Source organism: Vanellus vanellus, assembly GCF_965231255.1.
Source record: "Vanellus vanellus genome assembly, chromosome: 3".
Lineage (NCBI taxonomy): Eukaryota > Metazoa > Chordata > Aves > Charadriiformes > Charadriidae > Vanellus > Vanellus vanellus.
The window spans coordinates 44,764,054-44,786,492 of NC_138907.1; the positions used below are offsets into that span (position 1 = coordinate 44,764,054).

The following is a 22,439-nucleotide window of genomic DNA, read 5'->3' on the forward strand; positions in this document are numbered from 1 at the left end:
ACTATATCAGCTCTCTAATTTGAGGCCATTATGATACTCATTCTTCCTTGACTAGCTATGATATGCAGTAATGATTGCCTGTTTTTATTGCTTGAAATCTGAAATCATCCAAGCACTTATTTGAATCAGTATACTTGTGTACTAGTCTGTCCTCCATCAAATGTATTCTCTTGATCAGAATAGTACGAATACAACTGATTGTAAGTACAACCATTTAAGAGCTGCATATGTCTGGTTTGCCTTCTTTTTAGTAGTTTATTTACTGCTTTGAAGTTGTGTTAGTACTGAGAGATTTAATTTGTGCTTTAATATACTATGTGTCCACTGGAGGCCATTATCAGTAATAATTCCACTGCATCAAGCTTTAGGTTATAAACTCAGCAGTTAAAAGAATCCAACCAACAAAGTCTCCTAAAATTAACCCTTTTTCCTTGTATGGAAAAAAAGGTTTTACTGAGAGCTCTTACTTTTAAAGTTGCCTTAGGTAAGTGTTGATTGTAAACTTTTGGTTTTGTATGTTTAGGTGAACCTGAAGAGACCATGCCCATTTTGGGCTGATGATGGCCATTGTTCTATCAAAGATTGTCATGTAGAGCCTTGTCCTGAGGTATGGATCAAATAATATAAAATAGGAAAAAGTTGTTTGGTTAAAAAGTTTGTTAATTTGCAGTAACTAATACTGTACTAATAATATTTACTAATGAAAACTTAAATTTAAATAAGAGTGACAATAAAATTATTTTCCATTTCAAAAGCAGAAATACAATGAAAGTATTGATAGGAGGAGGGGGAATGTCTTTAAACTAGAAGAGGGCAGGTTTAGATTAAACATTAGGAAGAAATTTTTCACTTTGAGGGTGATAAGGCACTGGAACAGGTTGCCCAGAGAGGTTGTTGAGGCCCCATCCCTGGAAGTGTTCAAGGCCAGGCTGGATGTGGCCTTGGGCAACCTGGTCTAGTGGGAGGTGTCCCTGCCTATGGCAGGGGGGTTGGAACTCGATGATTTTCAAGGTCCTTTCCAACCTAAACCATTCTATGATTCTATGATTTTAAGATCTCAGTCATTTTACCAATAAAACAAATGACTTTAAGAATAAGTCTCTTCTAAGTTCTAACACTGTTTTGGATATAACACGTTGAGAAGGTAAAGGACCAAGTTAATTATTTAAAAACAAGTTTGCTTTGACCTCTGTAGGAATGACATTTAGTTTGTAGATTTTAATCAAGCTCAATCATTTCTATGAACAATGTAAAATCTGTCATTTGTTTTTTGGTTTTAGAGCAAAATACCTGTTGGAATTAAAGCTGGGAGCTCTAATAAAGTAAGTGGTAGTAAGTAGTCGTTTACTTTCTAAGTTCTTTCTGTGTTTTTTTTTTATTATTATTTTTAACATTACAGTAGCTGTGTGGCTTTTTATTACAAATTGTCAGTCTTGGCATAGTGATAAAATTGTTAACATAACTGATCAGTTTCTGTATGTGGCTGTACATTTTTACTTTTATGTGTTATAGAGTGTTTCTGACATAGCTGGTACCATCGTGTCATTTTAAGTCTGTCTTAGCTTGAGAGCTAGTGCAGACTGAATCAATGAATGACCAGGGACAGCAGTATATGGCCACAGAATGCCTAATGCAAAATTCTTTGTTCATTTCTGAGTACAGGCCACCTTTTATAAAGCCGTAGGCTAAGATGCACAGATGCAGTAGCAGTGCAGTCTTTTGTAAGAATCATATGCAGACACAACCTCCAATATTAAAAAAACCTAAACATTTACTTGAAGTTTTGCCATGTCTAACCTTGAGCAGGTCATTAGTCTAAACGTAATTGAGGCTAAAGTACAAGATTAAGTGGTCAGTCTGTGCTGTTGGCTTTTGCTTGCTTCTCTCCAAGCCATCCTTCCTAGATGACCAAGTGATCTTAGCAAAGCCAAAAAAGTAAAGAGGGTATATGCACCTAGAAAAGAGGTCAGAGCAGAAAGACAAACAACCCTCCCCCACGCCCAAATCCCAAACACAGTGCCCGAGAATAAGGACTTCAGCAGATGATGGGATAATGGTGCCTAAATGAGAGATCTTCCTGTTGAGTGCCTCGGCTGTGTTGTAGAATCATGCTTATTCTTGCTTAACTATCATATCTCCATCCTCCATTCTACCTCTCTGGGCAGCCAGAGCTGCTGCTTGTCTCTCCTGGGCGTAGTTGACTGTGTCATAAATGACCATTGACATTAGGTTTAGACTTTATGCCAAGCAAGATTACCAAAGATAGCAGAGAGGAGTATTTCATCATGAATTAATGATTTCTCTGTCCTGCTGTTATGAACAGTGCAGGCAAGAATGTCCAAGCGTTAGCTCAAGAGGAAGTCTAGTCTCCTGTTTACACATATAAGTATGTTTATACTTATTGGTAAGCTCACTCTGAAGTGAAGTGTGCCTCTTCATTTTAAAGGTTTTTGTTGATCAGAGAAGAGACATCTTTCTCACTGACATGACTTAAATGTCAGTCATTCACTGTTTTGGCACAAGCAGTAGTAGTTGTTCTGGGAAAGTTTTGGCACTATCTCTGGGCAGAAGAACTTGAGTTTTAACTGGATAATCTATTGCCAGTTCTCTTTTTCATTGACATTGTTCTCTTCCAAGCATGATTGTAGAGAAACTGACTCCTGAAATACCGTAATGCCTCATAAAGGGGCATTTTAAGACTTTAAAGACTGCTTCAGAAGGGATTCTTCTAGTGAGTGTTTGAATTTCCTAATGGATTAATCTTGAGAGCCATAATTAAGATGTTAATTAGTAGCCAAAGAGTATGCTGTTCTTAAGATACTTCACATGAGTATATTGAATTGGACTTTGGAAGTGAAAAATCAGCCACCTTTTGCTTTCATCACAATAAAGAAACTGGGATAGCTTCTTTGGGAAACTGTCATTTGCTAGTATGTTTGCTACAGTTGTTTTCTTTGAATTGCCTTGTAGGTTGTTGCAACCAGCTACAGTACTGAAAGTGGGCAGTTCTGCACCTTTAATCTGTAGTACAATGAAGACACTAATATCTGCTGCTTCTCTGTCAGAAAACTAAATATTTCTGCAGGAAAATAGTAATGAGGACTGACATAAATCTTAAGTACACCATTTTCATACTTCTTATGATGCAGTTAAAGATCTTTGTTGGAGCCAATGAAAAATTGACAATCACATTTATTATCCCTTTTAAGGAAACATCAAACTCATTTTAGTATGAATGTTTTGTTTTGAGGACTGTGCAAGTACTGTGTTATCATAGAACGGTTTAGGTTGGAAAGGACCTTAAAGATCACCTAGTTCCAATCCCCCTGCCATGGGCAGGAACGCTTCCCACTAGATTAGGTTGCTCAAAGCCCCATCCAGCATGGTCTTGAACACCTCCAGGGATGGGGCATCCACAACTTCTCTGGGCAACCTGTTCCAGTGCTTCACCACCCTCATAGTGAAAAATTTCTTTCTGATGTCTAATCTAAATCTACCCTCTTCCAGTTTGAAGCCATTACCCCTTGTCCTATCACTATATGCCCTTGTAAAAAGTCCTTCTCCAGCCTTCTTGTAGGCCCCCTTCAGATACTGGAAGGCTGCTATAGGGTCTCCCCAGACCCTTCTCTTCTTCAGGCTGAACAACCCAAACTCCCTCAGCCTGTCATAGGAGAGGTGCTCTAGCCCTCTGATCATCTTCGTGGCCCTCCTCTGGACCTGCTCCAACAGGTCCATGTCCTTGACTCCAAAGCTGGACGCTCTGTCCAGAGGGGCAGAATTACCTCCCTCGACCTGCTGGCCATGCTTCTTTTGATGCGGCCCAGGATGTGGTTGTCTTTCTGGGCTGCAAGCGTGCATTGCTGGCTCATGTTGAGCTTCTCATCAAACAACACCCCGAAGTCTTTCTCCTCAGGGCTGCTCTCAATCCATTCTCTGCCCAGCCTGTATTTGTGCTTGGGATTGCCCTGACCCAGGTACAGGACCTTGCACTTGGCCTGGCTCAACTTCATGAAGTTGGCCTGGCTCAACTTCATGAAGTTGGCATGGCTCACTTCTCAAGCCTGTCAAGGTCCCTCTGGATGGCATCCCTCCCCTCCAGCAAGTCAACTGCTCCACAGAGCTTGGTGTCATTGGCAAACTTGCTGAGGGTGCACTCAATGCCACTGTCCATGCCACCAACAAAGATGTTGAACAGCACCAGCTCCACTACTGACCCCTGAGGAATCCCACTTGTCACTGGTTTCCACTTGGACATTGAGCTGTTGACTGCAAGTCTTGAAATGCAACCATCCAGCCAGTTCTTTATCCACCAAGTAGTCCATCCATCAAAGCTATGTCTCTCCAATTTAGAGACCAGGATGTCATGCAGGATGGTGTCAAACGCTTTGCATAAGTCCAGGTAGATAACATCTGTTGCTCTCCCCTTATCCACCAATGCTGTAACCTCGTCATAGTAGGTCACCAAATTTGTCAGCCATGACTTGTACTTAGTGAAGCCATGTTGGCTGTTACCGATCATCTCCTTATTTTTCCATGTGCCTTAATATAGTTTTCAGGAGGATCTGCTGCATGATCTCGCCAGGCTCAGAGGTGAGACTAACTGGCGTGTAGTTCCCCGGGTCTTCCTTTAGTCCCTTTTTGAAGATGGGGGTTATATTTCACCTTTTCCAGTCAGTGGGAACTTCACCAGACTGCCATGACTTCTCAAATATGATGGGTAGTGGCTTAGCAACTTCATCCACCAGTTCCCTCAGTACCCGTGGATAGAGTTCATCAAGTCCCATGGACTTGTGTACCTTCAGGTTCCTCAGGTGGTCTAGTACTTGATCTTCACCTACAGTGGGCAGTTCTTCATTCTCGCAGTCCCTGCCTTTGCCTTCTGTGACTTGGGTGGTGTGGTTAGAGCCCTTGCTGGTGAAGACTGAGGCAAAAAAATCATTGAGTACCTCACCCTTTTCCATATCCCAGGTGACCAGGTCTCCTGTTTCCTTCTGGAGAGGGCCCACATCTTCCCTAGTCTTCCTTTTATCACTGACACACTTACAGAAGCTTTTCTAGTTGCCCTTGATGTCCCTGGCCAGATTTAATTCTGGGCTTTAGCTTGCCTAACCTGGTCACTGGCTCCTCTGAGAGTGTCTCTGCATTCCTCCCAGGCTACCTGTCCTTGCTTCCACCCTCTGTAGGCCTCCTTTTTGTTTATGAGTGTGTCCTGGAGCTCCTTGCTGATCCATGCAGGCCTCCTGGCTATTTTGCTTGTCTCCTTCTTTGTTGGGATACATCGCTGCTGAGCTTGGAGGAGGTGATCGTTGAATACTAACTAGCTTCCCTGGGCCCCTCTGCCCTCCAGTGTTTTATCCCATGGTACCCTACCAAACAGATCCCTGAAGAGGCTAGAGTCTGTTGTCCTGAATTCCAGGGTAGTAAGCTTGCGGTGCACCCTCCTTGCTGCCCTAAGGATCTTGAACTCCACCATTTCATGATCGCTGCAGCCAAGGCTACCCTTGAGTTTACATTACCTATTATCCCCTCCTTGTTGGTAAGGACAAGGTCCACCATAACTCCTCTCCTTGTTGGCTCCTCTACCACTCGGAGAAGGAAGTTGTTATCAATGCATTCTAGGAACTTCCTGGATTGCTTGAGCCCTGCTGTGTTGTCCCTCCAACAGATATTGGGGTGATCGAAGTCTCCATGAGGATCAGGGCCTGTGAACATGAGCCAGCACCTGTATCTTTGTGGAGGGCGTCATCCACTGTGTCATCCTGGTTAGATAGCCTGTAACAGACCTCCACTGTAATGTCACCTGTCCCTGCCCCCCCTTTCATCCTGACCCATAAACTCTCCGTTGGCTTTTCATCCATCCCCAGGTGGAGGGATTAGCCTGTGCTCGGTCCATTTGGGAAAGTCCTGCATCTATCTTGTGGACTATCCTTAAAGTATTGGTTTAAAAAAAAAAAAACAGTTGTTTTTCCTCTGGGGGACATACTTGTCCATTTTCTCTCTTTCGTACCGATAGTGTCTGCCTTTGAAAGGTGAAAACAACCAAAGGAAACTTTTTAATGAGGAGAACTATAACCTCTTGAGTAGATATACTCAGGGTAGAATCCTGTGGAGAAGTTTTCTGTGGCCTAAGTTCTTGGCTTCTGTGCAGTTCCCTGTTGTCTTTTTCTTCTAATGTACATGAGCTGGTAAACTTCTAGCTTTATTTAGGCTTCCACGGGGGATTTGTTTGTTGAACCATAGAGAGAACAGTTCTTCTTTTGAAAGCTCATCTAGCTACAAAGAGCAGGGTTGCACTTGCACACCTTCCCCAAGGAAAGGCAGTTAGCAATGGAGGATCTCTTCTTAATTTTTGGCACCAACATAAGCTTTTTGAAATGGTGCTGGAGGGGAAAAAAGTTCCGTTTCTACAGTCCCGTTTCATTTGAGTGGTGAACAAACTTGGGGGGGCTAGACATTACAGAACTGTCATGACAGCTGCTGTATTAATCTTTGAAGCAAGGAAGAGGATGCAGTAACTCAAGATTACAACATTTAACTTAAAAAAGAGATATGCAGGAAATAAAATATTATTTTCTAGAAACTGCTCTTAGTAGATCCTGCTTTGGCAGAAACAGATACTTTGTTCTGATCTAGTCATTGGTTGCAGAGCAGCGATCCAATAGCTGTTGCTGTTAAACACTGGAGAATAATGAAGCCTGGGAACATGTTTTGAGACTTGAATGTTGGTTCTGTTTGAAACCTTAAATTTGGGATTATGTTCTTGGCAGTAATTGTTTCACTTCAGGGTAGGGATTGGTTTGCAGCTCTAGACATGCAGAATGTTTACTTCAGCATCTCAGTATGTTATTTCATCATCAGTGTCTGTTTCATTCTAGGTCAGATCCATTCCTTGTTCAGATTTTTCCATTTAACATCCATATGATGCTAAAGAAGGAGCTCCACACCTGGCAAATTCGAGAAATTCGAATGAGAAGTTCCTTCTAGAGTAATTCTTTGTTATGGACAAGGCCCCTAACAAGGTTTAAATTATTTGGGTTTTTTAATCTCCTTCACTTCTTTGGTCTTGAGTAGGTTCTGCTGTTTTTCCTTGTATTAGTTCTGGCAAATGTATTTTTAAAGCAAGTCATCTTGCTTACTCATCTGAACAGTTTTAATTAAATCGTTTCTTTTTTTTGAGAATTATTGTGGTATGTATTGTGGTGGTACTTTGCCTCTGTCTTTACCAGCGTAGCTGGACCCCAGATCACAGGATCATGCAGCTACAAGAAGACATGGGTTGACCTACTGGTAGTGGAGGAAGGGCTGGTCTGCAGCCTATTGCAAAGCTCAACCCACATGAATCTATGGGCCCCGAATGGAATCCACCTCAGGGTGTTAAGAGAAATGATTGACATTGTTGCAAGGCCACTTTATATAATCTTGGAAAAATTATGGATATCAGGGAATATCCCTGATGACTGGAAGAGGCTAAATGTCACACCCATCTACGAGGGCCCAAAACAGACCCAGGAAACTACAGGCCCATTAGTCTTACTTCAGTCCCTGGGAAAGTAATGGAACAAGTCCTCGTAGAAACTGTTACAAACTAAATAAAGCAGGTGATTAGAAGAAAACAACAGGGATTTACCAAAGGCAAGTCATGCCATATTGACCTACAACAAAATAACATCATCTGTCAACATGGGGAGAGCAGCAGATGTCATTCACCTGGACTTCAGCAAAGTGTTTGACTCTGATTCCCAGACCCTTCTGGACAAACTGGCAGATTGGGTGCATGGTCTGCAACATGGGTAGGAAATTGGCTAACAGGCGGCACTCAGAGGGTGGTAATCAATTTTTTTTACTCAGACTGGAAGCCTGTCACTCTGATGGATCAATACTGGGCCCCATGTTGTTCAACATGTTCATAAATGATCTGGATGATGGGATTGAAAGCACCCTCACCAAGTTTGCTGGTGACACTAGACTGGATGGTGAGGTGGACGTGTCAGATGGGAGAGCCATCTTCAGAGAAACATGGACAGGCTAGAAGAGTGGGCTAGCAAGAACAGTATGATGTTTAACAAAGACAAGTGCAATGTCCTGTACGTGGGACAACATAACTAAAGAGCACAGTACAGGTTGGGATCTGTGTGGGTGGGGAGCAGCTTTGCTGAGCATGGGTCAGCAGCATACTGCTGTAGCAACAAAGGCAAATTGGTTCCTGGGCTGTATCTGCAGGGACATTACTAGCAGAGATAGACATGTGATCATCCCACTTAGCACTTGTCAGGCAGCACCTGTAATACTCTGTCCAGTTCTGGTCCCCACAATGCAAAAAAGATGTGGACAGAGTGGAGAAGGTCCAAAGGGGCACCACGAAGATGAGCAAAGGGCTGGAGAACCTGCCCTGTGAGGAAAGACTGAAGGAGTTGGGTCTTTTCTTCCTGAAGACCTCATCACGGTGTTCCAGTACTAAAAAGGTGGCTGCAAAGAGGACAGAGCCTCTCTTTTTACAGGTAGCCACATGGAGAAGACATGGGGCAGTGGGTAAAAGTTGCACCAAGAGAGGCTTCATCTTGATATGACAAATTTTTTACAGTAAGAACAATCAATTACTGGAACGACCTCCCAGGGATGTGGTAGAGTTCCCAGCACTGGAGGTTTTCAAGACATGACTGGACAGGGTGCTAGTTAATCTAATCTAGGATTCCCTTTCCCACAAAAGGTTGGAACAGATGACCTTTCAAGGTCCCTTACAACCCGGGCTGTTCTATGATTCTGTGATGTGCATGCATTGCAGATAAACCACGCAAATTTTCTAAATACATGCAGGAAATAACCAGAGTTTGGCATCTTGACCACAAGTCTGTCCTCAGAAATGAACTATTTTCTTTCTCTTAAAATTTATCAAATTACTACTGTTTGCTATTTCTGAAGCATTGACCAAAGCCTTTAGCTTACATTTTTATTTTGAGCTGGTTTTGGATAGTAATCCTTTATGTTGGTGTGTATGTGCCCTGGAGTGAAGGGAAGCCAGCAGTTTAGCTCTATGTAAGCTATCAGTTGCTTAACATTAAATAATTTTCTGTATTTCTTAAGGACTGTGATAAGGTAGAAATCTGTGTAAGCCTAAGGCTCAGTCTGCAAAAGAAAATACACACACACACGTACACACACACAAAAACCACCCTGGCCCCCGAAAAAAGAGGAAATTGGGTTTGTTTATCTTTTAAGTGAGCACTGATATTATCTATTATGTTCCAAAACTGTTAGAAGGATGTTTTGAGCTTTAAGCTGACCGACTTGACATTTTTGCTGATGACATAATCGTATTATTGAAGAACAGTGGAATTTAATTCTTCAAATGTTTTCCTTAGAAGTATTCTAATAGTAAAAGTCTCTTTTAGTGGATTACTTTTTAAAAAATACTGTAGAATCAGAGTTCAGCTTAAATACTTCAATTCTGGCTTTAAAATAATCAAAATTTGAGTTCACCTTGAAAAGCTTCTCTTCCAGACCTGTGCACGTCTAAAGCATGCTAATGAAAAGGATTAAATGAAACACGAGGGGAAAGTGGCCAAAACTGATACATTTTCATACTGAAATGACCAATGAAACTTGTGGATAATTATACTTGTGAAATACAAGGTATCTTTATAGGTGTGACACTGCTTGTCTTCCAATGTTTTACAACAATGTAGCTAAGTATCAGAAACACTTTAGAACTCCATTTAATCAAAACAAAAAGGGCAAAACAATTTTTTTACATGTTTAGCTGAATTTCTGTGGTAGTTAAACCCACAGACTCAAATTGACCTGATGAAATTAAGTGAAGAAAAATGGAAATAAGAAATGGTCCTCAGGATTTTCCCTGATACCAGCTGATTCACTGCTAAACCTAGAAATACCTTTTACGGCACCTTTCTCAGAGGATTTTAGGTAATTCATTTGGAAATTAAATATGAACTTTCTTACAGTATTCAAAAGCGGCAAATAATTCCAAAGAGTTGGAAGACTGTGAGCAAGCTAACAAACTGGGAGCTGTTAACAGTACCTTAAGGTATGCTGGGATTTACAATAGTACAAAAATAGTAACAAAGGAGCGTTTCATTTTGTCTGTCTTGTTTTTGCAATATGTTGTTTTTTGTTCTCCATTCTTTCCATAGCCCATTAGAAAGTAAATGTGAAATGATGCAGTAACATCTGAAGGTAAAAGTGTGATAAGCAGACTTTTCTTTCTTTTTTTTTTTTTTTTTTAATTACACTTTGATATGATTTGAAAGAGCATCTTACAGCATCAAGAGTCAGAGGAAACTTGCAAATAAACCCATCTTTTTTCTACTTTTTACCAGTATCAGTCTTTGTTCTTCATGACTGTGCTGGATTAAGGCATTCTGTCCTGCTATGTCAGTCTGTTACACTGATTTGCCTGTTTGTGATCATTCAGTGAACCAGATCAGGGAGCTTGCAAGTTACTTTTGTTGTTGGCAAAGTTATTTTTAGCTTGGATCAATTCCCTGATCTTGCTTATTGCATGGTACAGTCAAGGTTGTGTGGGAGGAATTCTGCAGGATGGTGTTGCCCCTTAGTAGGAAAGTGTGCGGTATACCACTTAGAAAGACTTGCATTCTACCAGATTCCCCACCTTTAAAAAGTAGAACTGTAAAAATCAATTTTTCACTGTTGATGGAGAAGTGTGGTGTCTTTAGCCATAGCTTTCAGCAGTTCTACATCGTAGAGATGTTGAAACTCTTTCCTGTCATCTGACAAAATGGGACTGCCGTGAAAAAGCAACTACTTCTGCCTGGTGTGTGGTGTTTTAAACCCAACTGGGTAGAGCCCTTATCCATGGTTTTTTAGGGAAAATAAAAAACTATGTCTTTCATTCCTATAGGGCAAAAAAATAGGAGACTGAGTACACATACGGAGAGGTAAAGTGAATGCCTTTTGTGAGAGTAGGATAGATGATTAAAGTTGGGAGAGGGCAGGTAATGGATCCTGCAAGTGGCAGGAAGAGTTTGTGCTTTGTAGGCAAACATCTGCGTTCTCTACCTAGCAGTCATCATTCTCATGGTTTTGGGTTATTTTCCTTTATCAACTGTATTTCTTGTGATTATCAAATCTTGCCTGCTAGTAATTACTGGAGAAGTTGCTCATGTAAGGCGAAGTATAGAGTCTCCTATCGTGTTTTGGCAGAAGATTAGAAATGTATTTTGTTATAGAATTGCCTCTGTTTGTAGAATTGAGCTAGTACTAATTTGGTCAAATGGAATAGGTTGTTTTCATTATTTCAAGGTGCTTCCCTGCACCCTGGAGCAGTTCCCAGTCTTAACTTTGCTTATGTTTTGCTGTCAGTAGTGTGGCATCAGTAGTTCTGTGCTGCACATGTGCATGGAAGAAACATTCAGCTTTTGGCACTGTTTGTGTTTCATAGTGTGAGAGCTTCAAAGTACTTGTCTCTGGTACAGTACACCTTTGTAAATGCTAGGGTGAGTGGAATACCGTTATTATTTAAAAGTCTTAAGACAAATCATATCAACAGGGTAATTTAGGTTGGAAGGGGTGTTTAGTTGTCCAGTCTCACACTAACAAGCAAGGCTCACTATTGTAGATCTTGCTGAAAGTGCAGGTTAAGAAAATACGCAAATTCTGCACCCCCACCCAAGTGACAGCTGCTAAAATAGTACTTTGAAAAGTGTTTAAAAATGTATGCTATGAAAGTATTTTACTAAGCTCTTTCTGAAGAAAGAGAAGTCACTGCCGGTGCACAGTTTGTTCAAATAATGATGGTGAAATCTTTCTTGCTGTCTGTCATTAAAATGACTCTTTAAAGTATTGCAGTTGATGCCTGCTTGAATCTTTGCGCTGCTAACAAGCGGTAATTCCATATATTCTTGAGTGTCAGATATAGTAATTCAGAATTCAGTTCCGAGTTAACTACTATATGTGGATTGTGTTTCTTTTGGTAGCTCTTATTAATGTTGTTTATTTAAAAGTTTAAAATTTTTTTAAATTATTTTCTTCCCCTCAGTAACCAAAGTAAGGAGGCTTTCATTGACTGGGCAAGATACGATGATTCACAGGATCATTTTTGTGAACTTGATGGTAAAATGTTTAAGCTTTTTCAGAGTGTTTGTTTTATTTGCTGTCTCTTAAAAAACACAAAAGATTATAGTTTCTCTGCAAATAACAATTTTTAGAAAGTTTTAATTTTGTACTGCATGGGAATGTGACAGTTCATATCACCTTACACGCAAAGAATTAATTTTTTTACAAGGAGCATTTGGTAGTCTACGCAGTGCACGTTCACTGGTCCCCCCTGTTAGTGTGGGGACAGGAGACTTTTATGAAAATAAAAAAGAAGGTAAATGGGAGGAGTTCAGCATATATTTTTTAAAAAAGCTGCTTCTCACAAGAGTTGCCTCTAGCACAAATATTAGACTAAATACTTGCACCTGAGTCAGTTTCTTACTACTATGTTATTTTTGTTGCTATTCTACTGTCTATACTTGGGCTGAGTTTGTTCCTCTTCCAGCCTTGCTATGTTTCCAAATGATATGTGCATTAAAGTCACCCTTATTTGTAAAGACTTTCTTATTGTTAAAACTTTAGGATGCTAGGTGTCTTCCCTCTGCTCCACATATGAGTCCTTTTATTTGCTTGTAACATTCAAAGCTCAAAGGAATGTTTTTCAGATAGCGATGAGAATTGCCAAGTTCAGGAATGGCTGCTAAAGGCCTTTTTAACAAATACCTTAGAACGCATTCTATGCTGGGAAGACTTAGAGTATAATGCAAGATGTTTTAATCTACCTTAAGGCTAATGTTTAGTGTCACCTGAGAAAGTAGCAGCTGTAGTGGGTGTGCCAACAGCGGTTCTCTTTCAGCACTTCTGCTGTGTCTCGTCTGAAGATTTTCTGTATAAGCTGTGTCTGTAGTAAATAACTCAAAGAGCATAACTGTAGATCTGAACTGTTAATGCAGTAAGCCGCTGTCGTCTCTACTATCTTCAAGCTGCCTCCTTACTTAAGAGGACTCAGTTGGGAAAGGTATAGTTTAGGAGCATTTAGAAGCAATACTAACTTAAGTAGTTCCTGATTCTACCTCCATCTCTCCGTGCATCATGCACTGCTGAAGGAGGCTGTGCTGCCCCCAGCTGTGTTGTTTCAGTGCTTTTTTTGCACTGGTGTGCATCTTTCTGCATGGTAAGCTTATTCAGCTTACTTGAATAGCAGGAAAGTAAATTGACATCTCCCATATTGCTGGGCTGAACTGGCTTATCAGGTGAGTTTGTGACCTGGAGCCGGGAGAGGTGAGAGAGAATAACTTTACTTGAGGGAGGTAGAAACTCTTGTTCTCTTCCTCTCCTCTCTTCCTGGTGGTGAGAGAGCTCTTAATTCACTCAATTGTAGCACAAAGCCATATAATCAGGTTTACTTTTCACTAGCTTTTTGTTGAGCTTAATGATAAACTAGATAAGGGAATTGATCTAGCTGAAAAAAACTTCATAACCCGGGTCAGTTTTCTGTACTTCTGTTGCGCTGCCCCACAGACTCAGTTGTATAATGAGAAGAAAAAGTGGAGACGTGAAGTGACCAGGAAGTGTAGGAACTGCTTAGGTTAGCCATGCTGTCAAAGAAAGAAATAAAGCTGTAATTTGACTTTGTCCCATCTGGCACTCACTGTGTTGTGTGTCTTGTGTCTGTCTCTTTTCTCTGTTTTTGCTACTACTGCTGAAGCGATGCTTAACTGCTCATGCAGAATCATCTCTTCTTTTTAGAGCAGTTTTCACCCTCTGTTTCTGTGGCTTTTTTCGACATCGGAAGGAACACTTGGTAGCACTGCTTGGCCTATTCCTATGAATAAGTCTCTGGACTACTGGCTTGTATTGTATGCGGGTTTTCTTAAGCAAGAGTTGCTTTTAACCTAGAATTTCAAAGAAGAGGGAATTCTTCCTGCTTTTTACTGGTTGTAGCTCAAAACTTAAGTTTCTATTTGTACATAGTTTTCAACCAGAGAGAATATTGTTTCACAATTTTCTTTGGGTATGTTGCCTGAATTGGTAGTGAATTTTAGGGATGAGAGTATAACTTGTTGAAATGCTGCTTAAATAACATGTTTCTTGCCATAACCAACAGAGCATTCTGCAATATGCTGAAAGCTTGTTCAGTTAAGCAATGTGATCCAGACTTTCTGCTAGTATACCAGGGTATGTGGGGGGAAAAAAGTGATTTAGCTAATAAATATACAATGTGTAACAACTACAAGATGCACTTCTTTGACCTTGTCTTTATTAAGAAGCCCCTGTAGCAGTATACCTGTTTCAAAAAAGCAACCCCCCGAACCAAATACTGCCGGACAAAGAAACCTGAATTTGAAGCCCGTTTAAAACAAAACACTGTTTATATCTTAGCATAGGGTGAGAGAACACATTGCATGAGAAGTGTTTATGGTGGAGTTGAAGCCACAGAGAGTGTATTCAGACGCTGTAGAAATTATGGTGGCACAAGAGACTTTAGAATAAATTATATACTTTTGAGCTTTCTATTTAGTGTGTCTATTGCTGTATTTTTACACACAAGGCATTTATAATCCAACTGGAAGACAGAATAGTATTATATGAGACCTCATTTATATTTAATTTTTGTGTGACTGTTTTTTTAAAATTGAATCTTTTTTAAATGACCAATTAGAATATGTAACAAAAGGTTTCCTATTTAGATGAGAGATCTCCAGATGCACAGTATGTGGATTTGTTGCTGAATCCAGAACGTTACACTGGATACAAGGGGCCTTCTGCTTGGAGAGTGTGGAACAGCATCTACGAAGAAAACTGCTTCAAGTAATTGGGAGGGAGAAGAAGCCTATTTCTTACACCTGCACTTCAATTTAGCTTAAAACTGATTTTTGTGTTTTCTAACTTATTTTCTAGGCCTCGATCTGTCTATCGTCCTTTAAATCCATTGGCGCCTAGTAGGGGTGGGTCTTGCCTGTTTTATTTTCTAATGCAGTTCTTTTAACATAGTGACTATTGCAGTACAAGTGATACAAATAGTAATTTTCAGTCTCTAGGTTTCCTTTCTGCTTTTTTTAATTTCCTGTGTAGAAGTAGCTGTCCATTTTAAATATTTAGACTAAGGTTTGTGATACTTGATTACATACATGCTTAATCTTATGCATGTGAATAGGCTTATTAATGTCAGGGGAGCTAACATGAAAACTGAAGTAAATTTCACTGTTTAGTAAGTATCAGAGTAATTTTCCAGTGTGAATGAGAAGGAATTGAAATTCAACAAAAATTTCAGCACTCTTGCATTCTTCCTGTGTCTTTTTTTCCTAGAGCATTTAATTTAATCACTTTAGCTCGTAGTCATCCTATTGTAATGTAGCTGTACATTTTCCATCCATAATATTTAGTGTATTACAATTGTAAAAATAATGGCATTATTTGAAGAAAGAATGGATACTTAGGAAGGCTTAGTTATATGCAAGAATGTTTAAAAAGAAAGTATGCCAATGACTTGAGTTTTGAGTTTTCAATTTAATTTGAAAACTGTAACCTGATGCTCCAAATGAATCAGCTTTCCTCTGTCAGTGTGTCTCATTTCCCTTAAAAATTGACCATTAGCCAATAGATTGAGTTAGAAAACACACGACACATTAGAAAATCAAGATAGCTTTTCTCAGTTATAAATATTAAGATAAGATATTGATAGTATACACAAATAGAATTGTAAGAGCAGTTTAACTCAGGGATCAGAATTTCAGAAAGGAGCACTGGTTGGATTGTTGGATAATGTGAACTGAAGAAGACAACTACCTAACCATCTTTCTGAAGCTAAAATATAGCTTTCAAAAATATGTAAATCAGCTGCTACTAAGATTTCAAATTATTAGTGACTTTCATTATTTTACTGTGTTTAGTCGCAGGTAGTCTTGAGGAGGAGGAAGAGGATGGAAAGTAGCCTATTTCTTTGTAGATTAAACAAGGGGTTTTGCACTTTTTCAGTGTTTGTAGTAAAGCCTGTGTTTCATTACTGTTTTGATGTGGAAATTATCTTTTTAATGCTTATGGATATTTTTTTTTCCCCCTAAGGAGGAGATGATGGTAAGTCATCTTATTTTGCTCGATCTGCAGAAATGAAGCAAACATTAAAGTTTTGGATATCTGATTTATTCACTTTATTGCTATTGCATTAGAGGGCAGGAAAGTTATGTTTTTATGTAGATGATTGATCAGAAAATGTTTTTATTGGGATAACTTTTCATTTGGATTAGGGGGAAGGAGTGCATAAGAGCAAAATACAGTTCTGTTGTTTGTTCTTATCCTTGTAACAGAATATGTTTTGTGATAATGTTATTGTCGAGATAACTGGAGATGCATAAATTAAGATTCTTGGGTCTCCTCCAGAGCCCCGTTGATACTGATGTAAGATCCCTTAAAAGAAGAGCGATGGGGTTTCTTGTGTACTTTCTTGAATGTCCTTCTTGATTTTGGGAAGGTGGGGAGAAAAAACATTTGGTCTGTCTACAGTGAGACAGACTAAGATTTTTCAGTCAACTGAAAGCTCTCGGCAAAAGATCGAAGCTTACAGGAAACATTAAGACAGTTAGCAGTCAAGGTTAAGGCTATCAGATATAGTTTTCACCACTAGTGCATATAATCAGGCTTCTGCTTCCCTACACTTCTGAATGCCCTGACTAGTAGCTTAGTCATGCTCATTCTTGTATTTCTCTTCTTCTCACCCCATCAGATTTAAACTAACCTCAAAGCTCAGCCACTTCAGTACCTATTCTCACTTTAATAACTAAATTATTTAGCTTTATGTCCAAATGGCAGCTAATGTTAGTGTGCATAGTAATATAAAGATACTGTGATATTGAAAATGAATACTCTTCATTTAACTATTTACTTTTCATTTACAGGAGAATCTTTCTACACATGGCTAGAAGGTAAAGCCTCTTGGATGGGTTAATATAATGTTAAATTCACTAGAAGAAACACTAGTACTTTTTTCCTCTCCCCAAATATTTTTCATAGTGTAGGTTTTTTTAATAAATTGTGTGGAACCTCTGAGTGTCATTCAAAGAGTATTTTTTTTCTCGATGGTCTTTGGAAATCTCATTCACTTAGATGGTGTACTCCTTAAACCCTTCACTGTTTCATCTTTTGCAAAGGGGGAGTTCACGTCTTAGTACGTATTAGTACAGTGGTAGCAATCAAAATTGCATTTTGAAGGTGTGGAAAAACATAAATGAGTTAAATGTACTTAATTTTAAACTTAGCTCATTCTGCCTTTCGGAAGTCTTTACTTGTTGTCCTGGTTTGAAATCTCTAACTGGTGCTATTGTAGGAAAGCATACAAATTTACATGCTTTTCAAAATGTGATGTCTGTGAATGACATTGTATCGCAGCCTCACAGATAGGCTTCACCATCAGCTCTTCCTGCTTCTGTTTGTGGAGACTGGAGTGGCAGGGAATTCACACAAACATATCTCTGAGAAGGGAACAAACTCCTAAATTCTAAGTGTATCTATCCTCTGTCTCTGGGTGCAAGTGGTATCATAAGCAATTTCTGCATTTAAATTATATTTTGGCCACTCAATGCCATTACGTTTCTTTTTGTGCTGTAAAAGTTTGTATCCATCAAAACCATATTTTTCAAGGTTTTGCTCTATGCATTGAAATCTTCAGTGAATTTACAATAAAGCTAGGAAGAAATATTTTTGCTGTATTCCAATGCCATAAGGTTTTCTGGTTTGTTTTTTTTTTATGTTTTTCTGTAAGGTCACTACTCTAATTCAGTGGTAACTTTAATTCTAATTAGGATGGATCACAGTGTAGTTTTGGTTTCCAGACTGTCAAAATTCAAGACTATTACAAATTCATTGCTCAAACAATGTAAGCATCTTATTTTTGTGTGGCAATTTATCTGCAATAATTGACCAGATACTTATTTGACTGTATTTATTAGAACACTAAATTACTAAGTAAGAAATGTGAAACTTATTCCTAAGAATATGTAAAAAATAAGAGGTAAATACTTCCTATGATGGATATAAGGGCTTATTAACAATGCTGAAGTACTGTACTTGTAACTCTTGAAAGTTAAATGATGCAGATTTGCATCACTGAAATGTCAAGGTATATTCATTTGAAGACATTATTTCCAGTATTTAGCTTGGAGTTTGTTTGTCTTTTTTCCTGGACAGGTCTTTGCCTTGAAAAAAGAGTGTTTTATAAACTCATTTCTGGACTTCATGCTAGCATCAACTTGCATCTCTGTGCGAATTATCTTCTTGAAGGTAATTTAAGTCTAGGTAAAATTGCTGAATGGAATTCTACAATATCTGTAACATGTATTTAGATTTTTTTTTCTGAAAAATTTTGATGCATACTTGCTTATTTAGAAAAAGAAAGTAACTATGTTTTATTTCCTCTGCCCTTTTTTGCCTCTGTGTAGAAACGTGGGGGAAGCCTCGCTGGGGACCGAATGTGAAAGAGTTCACTCGTCGCTTTGACCCTATAGAAACAAAAGGAGAAGGACCAAGGAGGCTCAAAAATTTATATTTCTTATATTTGATAGAGCTGCGTGCTTTGTCAAAGGTTGCACCATACTTTGAGCGTTCAGTTGTTGACCTTTACACTGGAAATGGCCACGAGGATGCTGAATCTAAAGCTCTTTTATTAGATATCTTCAGGGATACAAAGTAAGGCATAAGATTTCTTTTTATCAATAGTTTGAAATTCTCAGTTATATTCACAAGTGAGAATAGATGACTTCTTGGTAAGATAGGACAAGCAGGAAAGTGGAATGAGGAAATGAAAATAAATAATAGGAGACAACAAGAGGAATTTGTACATTTGATTGGAAGAGATGAATATTTTTGAGGTTTGAATATACCAATCTAAAAAAACAAAAACAAAAACAAAAATCCAATCAAACAAAATAAAACAAAAACCACACAACACCCTGGGCTACTCCCCATTTATTGCTTTTTCTAATTATTCAGTGTAATATCCACATGATTTATTTTGAAAAGGAAAATAGTACATGTAGTGTTTTGTGATCTAGTGAGTAATCCAGCTTTTATCATAGACTTAAGATCTGGGGTTTTAGCCATCCCTTCTTGCTTCTGTTTGCTCTGTAAGGTTATTTAATCCAGTTCCTTTGCTCACCTTCTCACAATTTTTGTGATTGGTAATGTGCTGTGTGACTTCATTGTTGTCCCTAATCATAATCTTGCTGGGTGTTTGAGATGTGATCAGGCAATGATCAACTGAAAGGCAAACATTAAAACAATTTCAGTGTGTATGAGAAAGAAATCTTGATCAGTGGAAGCGGAGTGACGAGAGTTCTCAACAAAACTGTAAATAACAGATTTCAGGCTAGAGTGATTAAATAGTAAAACTGATACCATTCAGTCAATATTTAAGAGCTATTCTGCCAAGACTAGGAGCTCTGAAAAGTATTTTACACTGATGGCATCAGCTGTTCACCAAGCTTGATGGAACATGGTTGTTTATGCCAGCGTTTTTTGGTTGTTGTTGTTTTTTTTTTTTTTTTGCATTTCGTCTTTATTAGGTCCTTCCATATGCACTTTGATGAAAAGTCCATGTTTGCTGGAGATAAAAAAGGAGCCAAGTCATTAAAGGTAAAGCTAGTTTTCTGAATGACATCCAAAATACCTATTTTAGAATTAGGTTGTTATTTTAGAAAACTTCTCTACCTACCAGAAGCATACTACCAAGAGTAGAAAAGGCAGGGTTAAAAACTTACAGAATTGTATCTGAGGCCTCTTACTCTACTTTGTAGTAAATGAATGCAAGGTGTTGTCCTGGGCCCAGCAGACTGAAATCTCTGTTTTAGTGCCTTGGGTCTGCCATCAGGACTGTGGTGAGGCAAATGAATTGGTATTACCAGTAGACGCAATGGTGTTTTTTAAATAGAGCCTGAAAAAAAAACAACCCAACAATCCAGTGACATTTGCTTAAAAAACACATGCCTTATATAGTGTAATATAATATGGTATAATATAATGTTATATAGTATTATACTTAACATTAGAAAAGCATAGTTCCTAAACGTGGGAACCTAATGTGAATGCTGTTACTGCCTAGTAACTTCCAGTGTTAACATACTGGTGTTCAGATTGGTATGCACTACAATTCCACAGTTGGAGTGTGGCTCAGTAGTAAAGGTCTGTTTTAATACTTATTAACACTTTTAATGCTTATTTCAGTAGTAGTATGGAATTTCATCATCAGCAGAAAGAATGCTATTAGAAAGGTGCCAGTAGTTTATCAGCCCAGCTAGTGTTTTTTTGACCTTAAATATTTAATTGAGATCTTAATTAGTTCTGTGCTGTGCTTGCTTCTACTTTGTCTGAAGCTGCAAAGCAACAACCTACCCATAGCTTTTGACAGGAAATGTCTTTTGTGAATTGTAGCTTGTTTGCCTGTTTGTCAGAAAGGTAGGTTGGTTCAAAAGGGATTTGAATAGTGGTAGAGAAATTGAGCGGGGACACAGATACAGTACTTATAGCTCACAAAATTTTGAGCAAGTTGGTAGAAACTCAGTGTACAGAATCCAAATGTTACTCTGCATGTCCTGTATTTTGTTTTGTTTTGTTTTGTTTTTCAATGAATTAACTATCAGCAGTGGCTCGGAAACAAAATTCTGGGTTTACATGGACCTTTGTTATGGCCTGACTGCATATGGTAGTAGTTTTGTTTAGTTTTAGTAATAAAGAATTTATATTCTAGTGGTACTAGATTAGTTAACCTTCTGTTTTTATAAAGCTAAGAAATAATTTAAGTTAATGTTTTTTATTTTGTTTTTAACTGATAGGAAGAATTCAGATTGCATTTCAAGAATATATCCCGCATAATGGATTGTGTTGGCTGCGATAAGTGCAGGCTGTGGGGCAAACTGCAGGTATATTTTATTTTATGTGTGTGTACATGGTGGGGAGGGTGGAGGTTAGAAGATAAGCATCTATTTCAGTTTGACAGGATGCCTCTTACCTTAGCATTCAGACTTTGTGCACATGGTTGGTCTTTGATATCCTTACCTATGTATTAAAAATTGACATATGTTCAACAATTTTTTTTTTTAAAAAATGTTTGTTTTGTTTAGTCTACAGCTATTTAGTTTACTAAAAGGTTTAGTTTGTATTTTCTGGAAAAAATGTATTTAAAGCAGATGCTTCGTGGCAAAGTCTGACTGGCAGTCAATATCTTATCTGTATTCAGTGATTGGGTGAGCTGTGTAGAATCACCTGTGGGAAGCCTTCCTAGAAATACAGCACTTGCTTAGTTGTTAGAAAATTCATTGTGAGATTTAGCTTCACAAATTGAAGCATAAGAAAAAGAAGTAATTTAGATTTTCACAATTTATGCAGAAGGCAGCAAATGAATGCCAAGGTGTACAGTAAAGCTGAAAGTTGAAAAGCAGAATTTCAGTTTCAGGACGCCTATTATTTTTTTAATTGAGAACAAGTTTTAAAAACTTAAGACTAATGTTAAGTCCAGGTTGAGAATAGTTGTTACTTTGGGGTGCCTACTTTATTATACTGCTGTATAACATTAAGCTTATCGGAGCTCAGTTTTCAAAGAAATTTATAACATCAAAAATTTGGTGGTCTCTACTGAATTTCCGGCGTTCTGCCTACCTTGCCCTAGTTAATGCTTCTGATCTATTACTGTTTTTTCCTTCTCACAAAAATGAAATAGGGCCAGATTTCCTGACCTAGAAAATTCTCTTGCACCCAGCCTCAACTACTTTTTGTCAAAATCCAGTGTCCAATTAAAAGGGGCAATAAGAATAGCTTCTTCTGTTGTATTTCTATATAGAAAATAGGAGTCGAAACTGAAACTGCAATGTCTGCCACTGGCACTGGAGGTGGAAAAAGCAGAAGTGTTGTGATACCTCATAATAAAACCTAGTTTGACTTGGAAGGGGGAGGGGAGAAGAAAAGGGGAGATCTGATCCAACAGCTCCTGCAGCAGTGGGGCATCTGTAAGGTAAAGGGCAAGAGGGAGCTGCAAGTGTTGTAACAGGCATATTTTCATATGCATCTGCTGTGGCTGAGAAGAAAAGAGATGGGAAGTGAAGGAGTGATCTTATTGATGTTAAAACGTTGGACTTTTCTTGTAGACTCAAGGCTTAGGAACTGCTCTGAAGATCTTGTTTTCTGAGAAAGAAATACAGAGCCTTCCTGAGAATAGCCCATCAAAAGGTTTTCAACTCACACGTCAAGAAATAGTTGCTCTTGTAAATGCCTTTGGAAGGTAAGTTTTTATGATTTGTATAGTCGAAACACAGTAAAACTTCAGTGCCAACATTCAAGGTCTGTGGAAAGATCATATTGTACGCGCAGCAGTAACTTTTAAAGGCTGTGTTATTATTAGTAATAGTGATATTGATAAACTTAGTGCCACCAAACTGAGTATG

At 38.6% G+C, this 22,439-nt stretch overlaps 1 protein-coding gene across 1 annotated transcript in view; it reads left to right on the top strand.

Moving 5' to 3' along the window:
- ERO1B (endoplasmic reticulum oxidoreductase 1 beta) overlaps positions 1-22,439 on the top strand; it is a gene marked incomplete at its 5' end in the record, with an annotated part of 35,863 nt that overhangs the window by 9,091 nt on the left and 4,333 nt on the right. Inside the window, 12 exons of the mRNA XM_082480899.1 lie at positions 524-607; positions 1,281-1,322; positions 9,960-10,042; positions 12,014-12,087; positions 14,703-14,823; positions 14,914-14,960; positions 16,908-16,934; positions 18,196-18,288; positions 18,447-18,693; positions 19,569-19,638; positions 20,835-20,921; positions 22,143-22,276. Coding sequence (XP_082337025.1) covers positions 524-607; positions 1,281-1,322; positions 9,960-10,042; positions 12,014-12,087; positions 14,703-14,823; positions 14,914-14,960; positions 16,908-16,934; positions 18,196-18,288; positions 18,447-18,693; positions 19,569-19,638; positions 20,835-20,921; positions 22,143-22,276 — 1,109 coding nt within the window. The remainder of the gene's footprint in view (positions 1-523; positions 608-1,280; positions 1,323-9,959; positions 10,043-12,013; positions 12,088-14,702; positions 14,824-14,913; positions 14,961-16,907; positions 16,935-18,195; positions 18,289-18,446; positions 18,694-19,568; positions 19,639-20,834; positions 20,922-22,142; positions 22,277-22,439) is intronic.